At 35.6% G+C, this 19,636-nt stretch overlaps 1 protein-coding gene across 1 annotated transcript in view; it reads right to left on the bottom strand.

Annotated features, from left to right (window-relative positions):
- Positions 1-13,400: 13,400 nt before the first annotated feature.
- LOC126818866 (transducin-like enhancer protein 4) overlaps positions 13,401-19,636 on the bottom strand; it is a 44,997-nt gene continuing 38,761 nt past the window's right edge. The window contains exons 16-22 of the mRNA XM_050546489.2: positions 19,359-19,427; positions 18,950-19,051; positions 18,652-18,797; positions 18,261-18,372; positions 17,878-17,960; positions 16,678-16,858; positions 13,401-15,693 (exon numbers count right to left, since the gene is read on the bottom strand). Coding sequence (XP_050402446.1) covers positions 15,586-15,693; positions 16,678-16,858; positions 17,878-17,960; positions 18,261-18,372; positions 18,652-18,797; positions 18,950-19,051; positions 19,359-19,427 — 801 coding nt within the window. The 3' untranslated portion in view covers positions 13,401-15,585. The remainder of the gene's footprint in view (positions 15,694-16,677; positions 16,859-17,877; positions 17,961-18,260; positions 18,373-18,651; positions 18,798-18,949; positions 19,052-19,358; positions 19,428-19,636) is intronic.

Genomic DNA, 19,636 nt, shown 5'->3' on the forward strand with positions numbered 1-19,636 from the left:
GTACACATTCAGCAGGTAGTTTCTGTTTAAATTAAAAGATAACGACGTAAGCCCACCCAAATGTATATTTTTCCTTTCACCACCACGATACTAATACAAATCAGATATGGTTTAAGCAGCATTACCAAAGCATGGACCTGACCAAAGTCAGCAGCCTTCGGCTACTAATTTTACATAATCACTATGGCTCATGGGATCCAGGCAGGTCACGTGATCCAACATACGTTTCCAAATTAGTTCCTCGCCGTTCCTTTTCGTCCCTCTTAAGCTGCAATATGAAAATACAGCTCTACCGCCACCTCTATTATAAGGCTATTTTGGAATCCTTACCGTCTATTTTTCACCGTGATTCTTCTTTATTCGCCAAAAGGAACCATTTCTCGCGGCATCTGACACAAATTTATAATAATTCAACACTAGTTTCAAGTAGAATTTTGTAACAACATACGTTTGAATTGGCCCGTCATTATGAAACTCGCGCTTTTGCGGAAAATGTATGCTGTATATGTTTTTGAATCGCAAAATTCTACAGCTGTCTAGTCGTTCGGAATTCGATATAAGAGTAGGCCGTAGCGCCGCTGCCCGGGCAACATTTCCCTCATAGCACACTGTATGGCGTATGCCCGTCTTCATTAGCCCAGTTTAGGAGCAGAACAGTAGGACGTTAAACCCCATTTCATTTCATTTCATTACTACTTGAAAATATTGTTGAATTATTATAAATTTATGTCAGATGTGGCGAGAAATGATGGCATTCCATGACTCAGTCCAAAAATAATCTTCTCGGGTATGTGTCTATTCTGTGCCATAGCTATCTTCGATTTTACGCTGGAAGATAAATTTGAGTAAATTGATTAATGTTAGGCAGGAAGTAATAGGATTTAATAGGCACATTTAGCGTTTTGGTTAGTTTTTGGGAATTCTGGAATGTGCGAAAGTATAAAAAAAAGCCAACGCCTAGCCCGTGTACCCAACCCCAATCCTAAAAAAAATAGATGACATATAATAATAAATTGATATCATTGTTGATTGGCATTTAGCAATTGAACATATTAACACAAGGTACAATTTTATGGATACACAATTACTGAGTTTGATACTAAGCGACGTTTCGACGAGGATACTCTCGTCTTTATCATTTGCTTGATAAAGGCGGGAGTATCCTCGTCGAAACGTCGCTTAGTATCAAACTCAGTAATTGTGTATCCATAAAATTGTATCTTGTATTAAATTAATATCACATTGTCTTTTTGAAAAGCACCGAGCAATGGGATTGCTTATATATTCCTATTTTTGTACTTCGTCAAAGTTCTCGTGTTCCAAAGCCTCGACCAATCAAATTCCTTTTAGTCTTAGCGGAAAATGTTGATCATCACCTAATCAACCATCTACACCAAGTTAGGTCAATTAAAAGCAGTTAGTGTGTTCCAAAGTTTTGACCAATCTAATCGTTTATCGCTATATAACCTGAATATAAAAACCCCATCATCGAACTTAGTCAGGCATTGATTGACTCAATGAAAGTATACTCCAAGTTTACCTAAGTAGAATAGTTATCGTTTTCCAAGTCTCAACCAATCAAATTGCTTGGTCTAAGCATACAATTCTCATCATCGAATTCAATCAAGGCATTCATCTCATAAACATCTATATCAAGTTTGAAGATTCTATCTCATTAGATGCAGACAGGTTGCATGGATGTGACATTTCCTCTGTGTGCCGCTTTCGAAGAAAGAAAGTAGGGGTGGAGGTAAAATGGGTTCGTCCGTCCACGTGTCTGTCCACCCGACTCTAAGACTCTGCTTCGAATTGAGCTAGAATGATCATACTTTGTGTACTTGTTCAGTAGGTTACAGGGGTGAATGTCCTGTACGAGTTCGATGCTGAGCAATTTCTGCTTAGGCTAAGCAGAGATAAGCAGTTTCATTGTATAGTTTCCTTATATCCATACCTTGACAAAATTCGACAAATAACATTTTCTGCTTAGGCCTTGGAGAGTAATAAACAATTTTAATGCTAGATGCTTTATAAAAAGATACAAGTAATTAATGAGTGACATCTATTCAGTTTGGGATTTAATTCACCTGTACCATGTCTTAATTTGAATTAGCTCTACGATCAGCAAAATCCGAAGTACCGAATATAATAAACATCAGTTAATTTACCCGTTTTTCACCCCTAGACACAGTATTATATGTAAAGCCCCCAAATCTTAATATATCCGCCACCGTTTGATCTAGCTTGTATACTTACTGTAATGTTTCTTGTAGTGTATAAAGTATACAATGAAACATGATATGAATCGCGATAAAACAGCCAACTCTATTTAACCGTCTTCAGTACTTGAATAATAGTTAAATAATATAGGGTATTGTAGATTTATTGTAGCATAGATAATGATGTTACTTAATACACTGTGGTGTAAAAAAAACCTTAATTGATTTTCCAACTCTTAAAGGATTCACGACCCTGTAAAAAAGATTATACATGATTAGCTGTACAGCTATTTAACAGGTGTGGTATTGTGGATTTCGAATATCAGACACTAGAAATATATTTCAGTTTATAGAAAACATCTAGAGAATCCAAATTTCCGAAGTATTTCGTCCATGCAAATTAATAAAATGAAAAGGGGATTTAAACATCTTAGCTTTCTACACGAACCGGGCTAATGAAAATGCGCATAATGCTAAGACAGAAATTGTGGGCTACAGATTACTGTTATATTGAGTACAATTGTGTCAAGGGATCTTTAACGTGGTCCCCGGGATCATGGGCGTGGATTTAGGGGGGGGGGGGCGTCCCCCCTTCCGATTCTAAGGTGGGGGGGGGGGGACGAATAGGTCTCTGCCCCCCCCCCCCCCAATGATTTTGATTGTCAGGACAGATTTTCAGGTTTATATTCACATGATGGTGAGCTTGTTTCTACGTATCTGGAACTGAATCGGTACTTGGAAGAAGAATTGCCATTCTTCAGGCGCCAGTTTTTGGCCAAATCTATTTCACTTGTGCACGAAGCGTTCCTCATTATGTCACGTGAAGTGAGGCAGATGTTCCCTTCTGTCGAAGCTCTTCTCATCTCACACTGCAGAACCCTGCTAGTTCCTGCTCAGCCGAGCGATCCTTCAGCACTTTGCGCCGTATCAAAACTTGGCTGCGCAGCTCCATGACGCAAAACCGACTGAACCACTTGATGGCGTGTGCGGTGCATAATGACCTCCTTCATGTCGCCATGTAGGTAGTCAGTTTTTCCATATTGTCATCATATTACTCCTAGTTACAGCTTTCATCGAAATAACACTGTTACAGTAAACTGTTCGTAATTATTTATTTCATTTGGTAATGAAATGTTCCAGGTTCCAGGGTTCGTCCGTCCCCCCCCCCCCAAAAAAAAGTTATGACAAATCCACGCCCTTGCCAGAGATGTCCACGAGACCTCGGGTTTTTTCTTTTTATCCGAGCTACTTTACACTTTTCCTTTTAAAACCGGGATGAAAACCGAGAACTCCTGGGTAGTGAGCCAGCACAATACTCACTAAACTGAATATGGCTGCGGAAAAAAAGATGTTCTTTTCGGATAAATTTCGATGGCTTTTGAATATTTTTATCGATATTTCGTTTTCTTCTAGTTGTCGAAATCGATTGACCAAGTACATTAAAGGTCAAGACTACACGCACTCCTAACTATTTTTCTTAAACAAATGATGTTTTCACATATATTTGCAGTACTTGTTGCAATTCTCCTTTCTGACAGGACCAGTAATTCAAAATCAACCTGTAAAACTGCCGCCAAGACTGACAAAATAACTGAAGTTCTTGCCATTCTCTTCTGAATCAACATGGTGGTGGTATGTTGTTAATATTTGTCTCCGGTATCTTCAGTGTTACATCTTCTCGTTAGTTGTACGAGTAAAACAAACTAATCTAACAGAGTAACGGTTTGTTCCATGTCATTCTCCCAGTCACACTTTTGTTTACCAACTTTTAAAAGACTTTATTTGTTGTCAATAAACCACCCGGTGATGATACTGTGAAAGCCAACGACAGCTTGGAGTCGAGCCTTCTGCTAGGTTTTTTTTTCAAGCCGAATCGTCTAGTTATGTTACAGTTGTCGGTAATCTTGAAGATAGTTGAGATTATCTCAGTTTTTTTTATATTTATACGTTCAGCAATTTTACTTCTAACGGTGCTCCAATTGTTGCCATTTATAAGGCGTGATACTTATTTAGAGAACCCAGAAAACCCAATACTGGATTTCCAGTTGTAGGGACATTTGGAAAGAATATTTATTACATTTGCATTTGTTATAGTGAGTTTTGATTTATATATGTTATATGAACTTCCAAGTTTCCAAGCAATCAATTTTTGAAAAAACGACAGATTTACCCACCCAAGGATAGACACCTACAATGGTTATAGGCGTACGATCCAGAGGGGGTGATGGGGGGGGGGAGAAATCGGGCATTTCAGGTCTGCCCCCACAACATCCATTGGGCACGTACGCCCATGACAGTGCGTAATAAGTGCAGATCCCCGACTTTAGGGAGACATATAGAAAAACAACACCTTAAAAGGACCAGCTGCCCTTCTAATTGACCGAATTTTATTTTAAACATGTGGTTATTTTAAGTTTTAACAAGTGAGGATAACAAAAAAGGGGCCCTGGATACCCTTGATATACATGGATACTGAGTTTCTGAGTTAAATCCATGTAAAGCTGAGATTGATACATAGATATGGCTGTCAGTTTAATAATGACATTATATTGATCAATTTAGGTTTTTATTATAGATTAATCATATCTATATAATTTACAATGTGTCAACATTGTTAGCGTATATAAACTCTTATATAAATTTTAATCGGGACAATTGTGACAACATAATCCTTATGATTGTGTCAGTACTCAAACTGATCCACCAGTACTCAGTACAATCTAATATAATACCAAACCCATCACAAACGGACTTTGTGATACCCCAGAAATTTAATTTAATAAGATTTTAGTTTTCTATGAGATAGTAAAAGTACATCACCAGCCTTCTTATTCCAAAAGTCAAAACACACCCTGAGCTGAACAACAGTGATACTTATATACACGAAGATTATTCCATATTCAACTTCATCATAATTCCAAATTCTAAACTCTGACTTATATTAATTTACCATTTCTGCAAGTAGGAATAATACATTTTCATTGATGTTTATTATGGGATTTTTAATATCTTAATAACTTGTTAAACTTAGACTAAATGAATGCTTCATTTTGGTTAATATTGATAATAATCCCCTTAATATTTCAATTACGTTCGTCTTTCCATTATTTGCTCTAGGATTATAATTGATAATTTAAGTCGCACCATAACAAATATACATTTATAAAGATAATATTTACACAAGTCAAGTGCTTGTATTTGCCAGGGTTCACGTAGTACTGTTTAAGGTGTACATATTAAACTCCACGAACAATTTGACGTGTTGCAGTTTACGCCTAAAGTTCAACTACAAAGACTAAATTACATTCGGCAAACAATTTGAGATTTACTTGAGAAAGGTCAAAAAGTTTGAATGTGAATCGGCCCCCTTGGGGCCTACGCGATAGAATAAAAAAAAGTACACTTGAATACCAACAAATAACGAATGTCAACTTCAAAGACATAGAAGAGCTAAGCAATGAAAGATGAACCCTGAGTCAGCCCATATTGACTAACTTATATATATGTATATATCCACATATATACATGTGGATAGACAAACATGGAACCCAGTACTTATCTACCCGCGTTTACACCGTTTAGATTGATTGAAAATGTCAATAGATGTGGATAGGACATCAACTAGGCGACAAGAACAACACTAGTTTATGGGTCTGTGTGTAAACGACTGTTTGGACCAAGCAAATAACTGTAGTCGTTTGTTGGATAAATATTTGGTTAGAGCTAAGTGGCCATCTCCAAGATAGTGGAAAAGACCTCCCTAGTGTACAATTCTACATTTATAGCAAAGGCGACTGAACCAAAACACCAAGCACCTTTAGTTTCTACATGTAAATAAATGGATTTGTTTGATCAAAGAGACACTTCTTCAAGATGGAAGCTCTTGAAACTAGATTTAATATGTCATTTCGCTGTTGGTGATACTGATTTAAAGATTTGATTTTAATGATGGAGATATAATCTGTTGGGTTATTTATGTGGAATATGACAGGTATTTACCTGTAATAGTGATCAATATTATGTAATCAGTAAAAGCCACATGATTTGTAAACCTTAAGGTAATCCTTATGACGAATGTCGTGCCTAAGGCACCGATAGATCAATGTAATTTACTGTTCCCGAAGTCATATCAGGTGTAAGATTATTTGAAAAATAAATAATCATTCTTCTCGGTGTGCTAAATGTACATTAAAGGTGATTTATATGCTAAAGTTAAATCACTAAGATTGTGGCAGGTTAAAGAGAATATTAATAACAGGTTGTAAATTTAATATTGTTTATCCCGAATTAAACTATTTTGAGAGTTTGATGAATTGTTTAAAGACGATTTCCAGCCGTTGCCATTTGCTGGTATTATAGTTTATTCTTTATCTAATTTAGTTTCAAAAATGCATAATTTAAAATACAAATTAACACACAGGTCAATCACGGTTTACTTACTCTGTAAACAAGAGGCCTGGTGGATACACTCTAAGCAATTCATAAACTTAAAGGAGCTAAATCGCTAATATTTGGGACCTAGAAATTGACACAAATGGGTCGCAACGCATATAATAATGTAATATGTATGTATATAAAATGATTTACATTCAATCGTTTCCGTTTTACCCTAATTTCAAATCAGTTATGTTCGACGAAAGAAGTCTCAATCGAATGGCAATCTCTAGCGTCTGGTTATTCCAGTCTAGACAGATAATATTTATTGCGCATGCTCTCCAGTTAAGAAATGGCGTCATCGTTTAACATGACTTGTCGAGTATGTCTAGCCCCGTTCTTCGAGTCCCTTGTTACACAAGGCGCTGAAGGGGGATTGGATGGCTGAATGGTTATCATGTGCGCGCTGTATCATAAAGTCTGTCATTGAGTCAACTGGCGTGGTTTCGATTCCCCGTTTGTACGTGGGTTTTCTCCGGGTCCTCCGGTTTCCTCCCACTGCTAAAGACCCCTACGCGCAAGCGAATTATGGAAATAAATTGAACCATGTTAGTCCCGAAATGATCTAGTTTGTGTCGAGTGGACGTTAAACCCCATCTCTCTCTCTCTCTCCCTCTCGCTCTCTCTCATGGCGCTGAAATGCTTTATGGTACACGATTGTCTTTAATATTGGATGTCAGAAGCCCATCTTTTCCCAGTAAGATCACAACATCAGTGTTAATTTAAATTGACACATAATTCGTGTTTCCAATGTCGAAGGCTTTGGATGATACCGAGCTAGAGACTTAGCTACTTTAAGTGGGGACGGGCAATCTTTTGTTGTGAAGTAAAAGAGCTATGGTGGCTGATAGTGGCCATGTTAAATCTCGCCCTTTTCATAGCGCGACAACACGACATCACGACAGTATTGACGCAATCATACGACACTTAACTCTGTCGTATCATCGTGTTATTTTTATCGTAACGTCGAGATGTCGACTTATTGTCCTAGTCTCTTTCTACAAGTCACAAAAATACAGCTGTACTCATTACATCAGATACATATACATAGATACATATAAATAAGACTCGTCAAAAGAGATAATAGGAAAACGTTGATTCGTTTTATAAAAAAAAATGAAACATTTTGCGCCCAAAATTGAATTATATTTGGTATTACATTCAAAAAATCTAGAATCATAATAGCAGGACAAAAGTGAGTCAGCTATGTTAATTCCTTGAATAAGAAGTGGTGTCGGTAGGTATCGAACAAGTATGTATTGCCTCGTGTACGACACCCACCAATACTTATAGATTACTGAAGCGATAGTTTAGAAGCGATTTCAGAAGATTTCCAATTTATTTTATTAGAGTGGGAAGGGGATTATATAAAACCTCAAATCAGACCACATAAAATCACCGCATTGGTGTAGCACGCCATCCCAATAAGTGCAGGGGAGGTTTTTTATGAGGTGAAGAAAGCGATTTGCAGCTGTTATTGACCTTATCGCATATTCATCCGTTTGGCATCACTAATGGGATCGGGGCCTAGATGATTAAAAATAGGCCCAGTATTGCCTTCAGCTATGAACACACTCCGAAAGTCCCCTACGCACCCCCCCCCCCTCTTATTTTGTTTAACAAATAATTTCGGAATCAATAAAATGGTAGGTCCCTATCAATGATGTTTGACACGACTGGAAATTAATGTGTCTAAAATTGATTAAACAACATAGGGTAGTAAATATTACATTTTGAATCCGTATCAATGATACATTTAGGGTAGTAAATATTACATTTTGAATCCGTATCAATGATACATTTACTCAAAATGTTCCTTCCAATGGATCACCATTTAACTTGAAAACAAGGGAAGCAGCCGATCGAAGAAAAAAAGATTTTAAAAAACAAGTTTCAATATGATAGTAGTGGTTCGGTCATGCATTTACATATGTGGGTGTCATCCTTTCTTTGAAAGTAATGATTGTGCCAGATTTGAACAAAGTCCATCTAGATTCGCGGCCTGTAGGTAAAGTGTTGACAGATAAAACGTAAAAAAAAACCAGACCTATAAAAATATATTTTCTAAAACTATTTTAATTTTGAAATTATATTATTTTCACATGTGCTAAGTGTTTTAGTGAATAGTTATAGAAAGGGTCTTGTAGATTAAGACTATAGCGCATGTGCACTGTGCAGTTTTAAACTTCCGAGACGACAAGTCGACAAGTCGATGATACGACAGTTTCGCTTTTTGTCGTGCCGTCGTATCATCGACTTGTCGTGGCGATAAGTCGATGATACGACGGCACGACAAAATCGGGTCGATGACACGACAAAATCACGCGATCTTACGACAGTTTGTTCTGTCGTAAGATCGCGTGATTTTGTCGTAAGATCGTGTGATTTTGTCGTGTCGTCGTATCATCGACTTATCGCCACGACAAGTCGATGATACGACGGCACGACAAAATCACACGATCTTACGATAAAATCGGGCGATCTTACGACAGAACAAACTGTCGTAAGATCGTCTGATTTTGTCGTATCATCGACCTTATTTTGTCGTGCTGTCGTATCATCGACTTATCGCCACGACAAGTCGATGATACGACGGTACGACAAAACACTAAACTGTCGTATCATCGACTTGTCGACTTGTCGTCTCGGAAGTTTAAAACTGCACATGCGCTATAGTCTTTATCTACAAGACCCTTCTATAAATATTCGCTAAAACACTTAGCACATGTGAAAACAATATAATTTCAAAGTTAAAAGAGTTTAAGAAAATATATTTTTATAGGTCTGGGGTTTTTGGTTTTTTTGTTTTTTTTTACATTTGATCTGTCAACACTCTACCTACAGGCCGCGAATCTAGATGGAATTTGTTCAAATTTGGCACAATCATTACTTTCAAAGAAAGGATGGCACTCTCGGAGGTAAATGCATGACCGAAGCACTACTGTCACAACTTATAATTGAAACCTGTTTTTTTTTTTAAAAAAATATGTTTTCTTCGATCGACTGTTTCCCTTGTTTCAAGTTAAATGATGATCTATTGGAAAGAACGTATTGAGTAAATCTACGCTATCACTAAGACGGATTCAATATGTAATATTTCTCATTACTACCTATGTTGTTTAATCAATGCTATACATGTTATTTTTCAGTCGTATCAAACATCATTGATATCATTTTATTGATTCTGAAATTATTTGTAAAACAAAATAAGAGACGTGGGGGGGGGGGGCGTATGAGGCTTTCATAGTGTGTAATCATCTAGGCCTCGATCCATTGTTTTTGGTGCTTGATATTTTGCGGGGGAGTCGCAGTGTCTAGGCAGGTAAGACGTTGGTTCGGTAACCCGAAAGCTGGGTGTTCGATCCCTTCATTGGACGAGAAAGTTCATCCAGATTTTCCGACGAGGTCTTGTCAGTTGTGCTGGACAGAGGGCCTGGCACGTAAAATATCCCTTGGTAGTTGGAATTCGATATAATGGTAGGCCATAGTGCGCTGTCCTGGCAAAATTTCGCTCATAGTATGGCGTATGCCCGTCTTCAATATGACAGTACTGGTTCGGTCATGTATTTACACCCGAGAGTATCATCCTTTCAGAGGATCGCGTGGCTACGTGGGCAAGACGCTGGCTAGCTAGCCTGGAGGTCGGGTGTTCGATCCCACACTGATCAGAAGTGAATATTCGCTAGGCCTCTGATAAGAATGACATCGATGCGACTTAATGAGTCCCCAATATTAACATTATTCCTCCGACAAATTTAATTCTAAAAAATTTTTTTTTATGTATTAGAAAAATAAATAAAGACATTTGAAGTATTTGTAGGTAAAAAATATTTCCTATGTAGCGTAAATGGGTATTAAAATGAGTAAAAGGCATCATTCTACCCGAAGCAGTTACGTCTTATATAAACAATGCACGCGCCATTGGTCCAATGATTGACACCGCGTGACGTGATTGCATGTGTTGAAAACAGTCATCTTTTACAGAGATATTAGACGACTTTTTTCACAGATTGGTTCGATCCCTGCATTGGCCGACAAAATTCATCAAGATTTACCGGCGTGGTTCCCCCTTGTCAGTGATGCGGGACGGAGGGCCTGACAATGACAGCTGTCTAGTCGTTCGGATGGGACGAAACACCGAGGTCCCGTGTACACATTGGCAGTTGGATTTCGATATAAGAGCGGGCCGTAGCGCCGCTTCCCGGGCAAAATTCCCTCATAGCACACTGTATGGCGTATGCCCGTCGTCTTTAGCCCAGTTTAGGAGAGAACAGTAGGACGTTAAACTCCATCTCATTTCATTTCATGCCATCCTGTCTTTGAAAGTAATGATTATGCCAAATTTGAACATCTAGTTCCGCAGTCTGTAGTTATACCAGAGGGTTGACAGATAACACCTTAAAAAAAAACAGATCTATGAAAATATATTTTCTAAACCTTTTTTAATTTTGAAATTATATTGTTTTCACGTGTGATAAGTGTTTTAGCGAATAGTTGTAGAAAGGGTCTTGTAGATTAAGACTATAGCGCATGTGTAGTTTCAAACTTCCGAGACGACAAGTCGACAAGTCGATGATACGACAGTTTGGTTTTGTCGTATCATCGACTTGTCGACTTGTCGTCTCGGAAGTTTGAAACTGCACGTGCGCTATAGTCTTAATCTACAAGACCCTTTCTGTAACTACATGTATTCGCTGAAACACTTAGCATACGCGAAAACAATATTATTTCAAAATTAAAAGAGTTTTAGAAATATATTTTTATAGGTCTGGTTTTTTCTTTGTTTTTTTGTACGTTTGATCTGTCAACACTCTACCTATAGGCCGCGAATGTAAACTGACTTTGTTCAAATTTGGCACAATCATTACTTTCAAAGAAAGCATGACACTCTCGAATGTAAATGCATGACCGAATCACTACTGTCATATTGAAATGTGTGTGTTTTTAAATCTTTTTCTTGATCGCTGCTTTCCTTGTTTCATGTTAAATGATGATCCATTGGAAGGAACATATTGAGTAAATGTACGTTATCACTGATACGGATTCAATATGTAATAATATTTCTCATGTTTAATCAATTTTTGACATATTATTTTCCAGTTGTATCAAACATCATTGATACCATTTTATTGATTCTGGAATTATTTGTAAAACTAAATAAGAGACGTGGGGTGGGGTATGAGGCTGTGTATTCATAGTTGAAGATATTACTTGGCCTTTTTTTACTCATTTAGGCCCCAATCCCATCAGTGATGTCAAACGGATGCAAGCCTATATGCGATAAGGTCAATAACGGCTGCGAATCGTTTACTCCACCTCATAAAAAAACTCCTGCATCTATTTGGGTGACGTGGGGGGGGGGGGGGGTATGAGGCTTTTAGAGTGTGTTCATAGTTGAAGATATTACTGGGCCTATTTTTACTCATCTAGGCCTCAATCCCATAAGTGATGTCAAATGGGGGAGAGAGAGAGAGAGAGGGAGAGAGAGAGAGGGGGTTTAACGTCCACTCGACACAAATTAGGTCATTTCGGGACTAACATATGGTTTAATTTTATTTCAATAATTCGCTTGCGCGTAGGGGTCTTTAGCAGTGGGAGGAAACCGGAGGACCCGGAGAAAACCCACGAGGTTTGACGGGCGACCCTACACCTTGTCACGTACAACCGGGGATTCAAAACCACGCCAGTTGACTCAATGACAGGCTGTGAATCGTTTTCTCCACCTCATTCAAAAAAAAAAAAGACTCCTGCAACTATTGGGGTGACGTGCTGCACTATGATAATGCTGTGATTTTAAAGAATGTGACCCGATTTGGTTTTTTTACAATCCCCTTCCTACCCTGTCTTCTGAAATCATTTTTAAACTATCTCTCCAGTCATCTATAAATATTGGTGGGTGTCGTACACATGGCAATGAATGCTTACTTGTGTGATACCTCCCGACACCACTTTTTCTTCAAGGAATTAACTTAGTTAACTCACTTTGGTCCTGCTATTGTAATTCTAGATTTTTTAAATATAATACCAAATATAATTCACTTGTGGACACAAAATGTTTCATTATTTTGAGAAAACAAATAATTAATCAACGTTTTCCTACTATCTCTTTTATATTTATCAAATCTACTACTTAGGTCTATATATGATGTAATGCGTACAGCTGTATTTTTGTGACTTGTAGAAAGAGACTAGGACAATAAGTCGACATCTCGACGTTACGATAAAAATAACACGATGATACGACAGAATAAAGTGTCGTATGATTGCGTCAATACTGTCGTGATGTCGTGTTGTCGCGTTATGAAAAGGGCGAGATTTAACATGGCCACTATCAGCCACCATAAAAGAGCAGCTTATCCAGCTGTAATATTATAAAACAAGGCTTGTTCAGAATTGATCAGGCTGTAGGAATTAGAGTTCATTTCTCAAAATTATTCGGAGGTCACAGGACCTATTTTACGCTTGGCACTTTTGCAGAGGAAAGGGATCGGATAAAAAAAAACCCTACAATGCTTGCGAAAGTAAAAAAAAATCCATGCACCATAAAACAAGTTATTGCACATCATGTGCAGTTCAACAATCAGCTTGTTTCCCAACATCGGAGCTAGACACTCGCGCCGCCTAAACACGAACTCGTGTCCTCATTAAAGGCAAATTGCTTTTTTGTACATGTTGAAACTATTTTAATATCATATAGATAATGAATAATATACACAAATTGCAACGGCTGGCTTTCTCCTTTAAGCTTTATTCAAAAGTACGCCCTAGCTTTAAAAACTTCATTATTCCTCGATATTAATACTGAAATATCTGAACCAGCTAATGTAATATCTTACCACATTACACAGATCAACAAACAGTGCAATAAAATCATAATATGTATGTAGCTGACAGCACAAAGTGATTAGATTATTCACCTTTCCGCTACAGATAATTATATGACTCAGAGTATAGGGAGCTCTCTCGGTAAATATCCAGTTCAGCATGCTTTCCTCCTGTCAGTAGTGCAGGACAAAGGGCCTGTGACGGAAATGGCATTTAGTCATTGATTGGATGCGACTGAAATCCGAGATCCCGAGTTTATCATTGGCAGCACAATAATAGATTCCCTGGAAATTGAAAATCGAAATAAACGTAGGCTGCTCGGGAAAAATTTCCCTTATAGCACACTGCATTAGACCGGTTGGTGCAGAAAAGTAAGACGTAAAACCCCATTTCATTTCATTTAGTTAAAAAATTAGACAAATCGTTTGGGTTTTTTCGTTTGCACATTTATTTACCATGAACAATATAAAGCACCAGGTCACAATTAGAAACTAACTGTAAACATCGTGACATTATGGAAAATATGGTGAAAGTGTTAAAATTAACCGAGGTAGAAAACAACAAGACTATAATGATGATCATTGTGTGGGGCCACAGTAGATCGCATCCTACACTCTTGTAGTGGGATCGTTTACTGTGGCCCCAGACGGTATATATTGATGTACATTTACTATCATTTCAAACATACAATGAATTAAATTTACAAAATATAGTCTATTGATGAACAAATCGCTTAGAAGTCAGATTTACTGTAACAGAATTAATGACGGTAAAGAGTTTTTTTTAAAAATGTATTCCAATCTGAATAAAGTCTCTAACTCATCAGGTGTTAAGTTGATCAAAAGGAAAGTAATTTACTATTTATATTGAGAGGTGCCCAGCCAATGTTAAGGACATGGAAAGTATACACCCTAAAAACTATTACAATTCAAAAATCATCAAAATACTTAAAAATAAGAAATGATCCTTAAGAAAGCCAGATTGTACCATTAACAATTAAAAGATATGGTGTATAGATATATATATATATATTATATTAATTAATAATTAACACAAAAACAAGGTGTAAAAAACACAGAAAATAACTAACATAACTTACTATACAGGTAACATGTTTATAGTCTTTTCTTTTCAAAAATACAATATATGATAAAAAGAACGAACTTTAGTTCAGCTTGGAATGTACAATTTATGTTCTACAATAACTAATATTTGACAAAACTAAACTGACAAAATCGTTCATTTTTTGGTAGCCACGCTATAACCCTGTGCTTGGATTCCTAATTTTGTATGCATGCAAGCTATAACGTTTGTGTAAATGTTCAGTTTTAAACATAAATTATTGAAGTCGATCACGTTTCAATTTTTGTCGTTTTTTCAAATTTAATGATATGAATTTATAATATATCGTTTTTAAAAATAAGGATTTAGGAATCGGAACATGATTTAGGCTCAAAAGAGACTCCTGTAAATTCGGGCCATACTGAACATTTGGACAAACGTTTCCAGTTTTTACATTAATCAAAATCTATATTAGAAATCTTGAAATTTACAAATGATAAATGATAATAAAGTCCATACAAGCACACTGAGAAAACGATTTAAATACATTTAGAACAATGTACAAAATAAAAATATATTATAATGTGTTTATAACCAACAATAATTATTACTCATAATTAAATGCATTAAAAGATAGCACTACTATTCACAAAATACCACACCACCTTTTGTCTTTATCGTTTCAGAAAATATCTCTGAAATCCTGATTGTCATAGAATAGTATAATTTAAAAAAATAATAAGCGAATGAACACAACGAGAAGTTCAAGAGTAGATCCATTTAAGTCTTCTCTCCATTTGAAAATTACAAACATTAAATGGATGTGAAACTATATAAATACCTAACTTGTGTATATAACGAGAGAATTAACAGTTAAAGTTAAAACACCGTTACCCATTACACACATTTATGATGTTGACGTCACTGATCTCGACACTATATCTTAGTGTCAATAGCTGTATTACACCGTGGCTGTACTGTATACGAACCAGGTGTAACGAGACACGATATAATCAATTTCTATTTTTGTCCATGGATTGAGTGATGATCAGAATATAACTTCGTATAATGTCGCTTTTTTATCTCCTGATCCCGTAACAATATATTTATCATCACCAGATATATCGCAACTCAACACAGAAGATGATTCTTTAGACTGAAATAAGAAACCAGAGACACATAAACCATTTTGAATACGCGGATTGGAAAAGACCTATATTAATTTGTATATATGGTGAAATTTAGCATGAATTAGGAAGATATACAGACAAGAGACAATGTTACAATAAAACAAAACATAAAAATCGATTTATAGATTTGTGTGGACAACCTTTATTCGAACAAAAACTACAGACATGCGTTTTCATAGGTTTAATTTACTAAGCTTTACAGTACATTGAGATCACGACACCATTATATTAAACATGTATTATCAAGTAAATCCAAAAAGAAAAAAAAATCGTGACGACTCAAAGACGTCTATAATAATGTACATTACAAGTTAATGTCCGAGATAAAAGGCAACCAAACAACGATGTCTTAAGAGTAATATTCTGAAGCCCACGTCATGAGCACTTACCAACCTTTAAACTTTCAGAATAATTGATATGACAACAACGATATATCAGTGTGTATGTTTTAACTAATTCCGATCGCGTCGTGATCCTAGCTTATTTATAATATTTGTATCATGTAATACAGGTCAAATGAGTTGTTTTCCTTATTCAATGCAAATTAATGAACAAATGAAATAGGGTTTAATTAACTTCCTACTTTTCTGCACCAACCGGGATAAGAAAGACGTGCAATCGCCTGGTTTGCAACTGGGTTCCAATTGTCAAGGGCTCTTTTACGTGTACGACAACATGTACGACAACGTGTACACGAGACCTAGGTTTATCGTCCCCTCCGGACGACTGGAAAATCACGCTTGTAAATCCCGGAGAAATTTCTTAGCCAACACCGGTATTGAACCCCGGACGTTACTGACACGATAAACTATTCTGAAGTAATAACCTATAGCAACAACAAATTAAACTGAAATAATAAAATATTCTAGAGTATATGTCATAGTAACTCAAAGATACAAATAAGTTATTCTAGGGTAAATAATTCAGCTGAATCATTTATATATACATACCTGAAAGATACTGGCACCATAAGGTGTCCTCCAGGCATTCAGTAAATTATCTTTTCCTGTACTCACGAACCATTTACCGCAATATGCAAATTTAAGAGAAAGAACACAACTTTCATGTAGATGTAGTTGATATTTATCAGGTTTGGCATGATGTAAAACTTCCACATTACTGCTCTCCATACTGAAACATAATATTTGGCATAAATTCATCTAATTTGCAAAATGTTTATGCATGCATCAGAACCTTTATAATAACACCTAACGTGTTTGATGAACCAAACCTTATTACAAAATTGCTTCACAATTTTGCATGAATTTATGAATGATGTCAAGTCTGAAATTGATTAGATCATGCGCAGTGATAAAATTTAATTGATGAAAGAAACAAGCCGCCATAATGTGATTATCTCATTTTCACATTTGGAACGTTCCCATATTATTATCACACCATTTTGTTTTGTATTATCATAGATGATCTATTGAATAATTTGCCACCCATAATAATTTCAATCTTACAATTATTAACTATAAAAAATAAACAAATAAAACTGACGTGGAGACAGATAGTATATTAATTATTGTCAATTTATTCTCGTCAATGATTATTATGTTATTTTGCAAATTCTTGCATTTTAATGGGGTAGATATGTGATATAAACAATGGCGACGAATGTTTATTATCTCGCAGCGAATACCATCGATTACTATGTTTTTTTTTTATTCAGTGCAATGTTTTAAATATGCAATGATTTTGAATTCAAAGCGAGAATAGATAGATAATTTTAATACATTATTACATGGCCACGGGACACACAACACAAATAATTTATGGTTGGTTGGAGACATAAAAGTCTTAATTCGTTGTTTAGAAGTTAAATATAAAGGATAACGTTTTGTACTAATAACTACCTCTATGAATATATTCTTGTATTTATCGAACATTATAGCTTAAGTGGTTTACTCTGAGTTTAATGGTCCTTGATTCAATTTGTTATTTCGATTCTATTGTTGATATTCCTTTGTTTAAAATAAATAGACCACCAGGTGACTAATAAGGAATTGATCTGTAAGAGTGTAACCTTCTTGCCTACTTCAGACAGGTAATTCGCATAAAATTTTCCATACTGTTCAGCACAATTTTTGCAAAGGTCAATATGCACCCTTCCAGTCATTTACATTTGCTGGTAAAATTAAACTTACCCCACAGCTAACCAATCTCCAGTTGGACAATATCCTAATGAGAAGATTTGAGACGTAAAATCATGTTGTTGGAGTTGTCTCCCCTAAATTACAAATAGAACGATATAATAATCATGTCTATGTACTTGTACTATTAAAGATGGTGATAATGACAATAGAAGATCTAATTAACAACGCGTTCAAATAAATACTGATCAGTGCCTTACATAAAGGTTCGCATATCAATTACATTGGCACTAAGAAAAGAAACAGAAATATTAAAACATGATTAAAACTGACATTATTCTATATAGTTACCCAGTTTTAAAAACAGAAAATGACACTATAATACGCCAGACGAGAATTTTGTTTTAGAATTCTTTTGGAAATTAATTATAAATTACCTCTCTTAAATCCCAGGATCTAACAGTATTATCTAAACCACCCGTCCATAATTTGGTTCCATCTGGAGAAATATCAATACAGCTAGCTCCATCTGTATGACCTTGAAATTGTCTGAAGGTCAAAACAAAGACTATAATAAGTATTGAATATGGTAATTATAAGTTATGTTACTGAGTGAGAGTGGACTAGATTTGGTAATTAAGAACAATAAAATAAAAAGTTGAACTATTATTTTAAATTATATCTGGTATTGTAATGTGTAAGTGGGTCGACAAAATAGATAAGGTAAATGGTATAAATTTGATGATGCTAATATAAGAGATATACTGAATGGATGATAATATAGAACAATGAAATAAAGAGTAGTAGCCTACTATGTGATTATATTACCTGACTAATGTCTGATTATGAAGATCCCATACAGCTATATTACCATCACTACAACAACTAAAACATACTTTATTGTCAGGACTTAAAGCCAGGGCATAACATGCTGGAGCACTCGATGTTAATTCAGCCTTGATTCGGGGTGTGGACTGCAATGAAAAAAAAAAGAATTAAATGCATTGTAAACTGAAATTAGTGTTAGCGCTATTCCAATTAATGTAAAATATGATATTTTGTAAATCATTAAAAAAACATCAACGTAAAATCTGATAATTATTGAAAAAAAAAAGACGAAACTTACAGCTGCTAAATCCCATATTGATAATGTACTCGCTTCACCACCAACAATTAAAGTTCTGCCATCTTGTAATAATTTGATAGATCTAATATAATTATCTTTTTGCTGAAAAGAGAAAAGAATTTTTAAATACAAGCGATTATTCCATATCTTTTTGATCAATTGTTTTACACGAACCTCGTTTTTCTCGAATAAAACTAACACGATTCTGACGTTTGTTATAACACGGTTTAACTGTCGACATATAATGCTCGGAACTGTGGGTATAAAACAGTAACCAAAACCACATTATTTTGTATGTCTTAAGTTACAGATATATTTAAGTACATTCCATACCAACTTTATATTAAATAATGGTCTTCCAAATGGCGACAGTAAGATTAAATAAAACCAATATCCTATAAAAACTTACCAAACAATCGAGTTGTGAAACTGGACTTTTATTACCAGGTTGACTGATATCCCATACTTTTACACAACCCTGAATAATACATAATAATTCCACACTTTTATACAACCCTAAAAGTTACATAATAACATGATATTCCACACATTAAACAGCCCTTGAAAAATGCATAATAACATAATATTCCACACATTAAACAACCCTTGAAAAATGCATAATAACATAATATTCCACACTTTTACACAAAACTAAAACATGCATTACATGATATTTTACGCAACCCT

The sequence above is a fragment of the Patella vulgata genome, chromosome 4 (assembly GCF_932274485.2).
Source record: "Patella vulgata chromosome 4, xgPatVulg1.2, whole genome shotgun sequence".
NCBI classification, from domain to species: Eukaryota; Metazoa; Mollusca; class Gastropoda; family Patellidae; genus Patella; species Patella vulgata.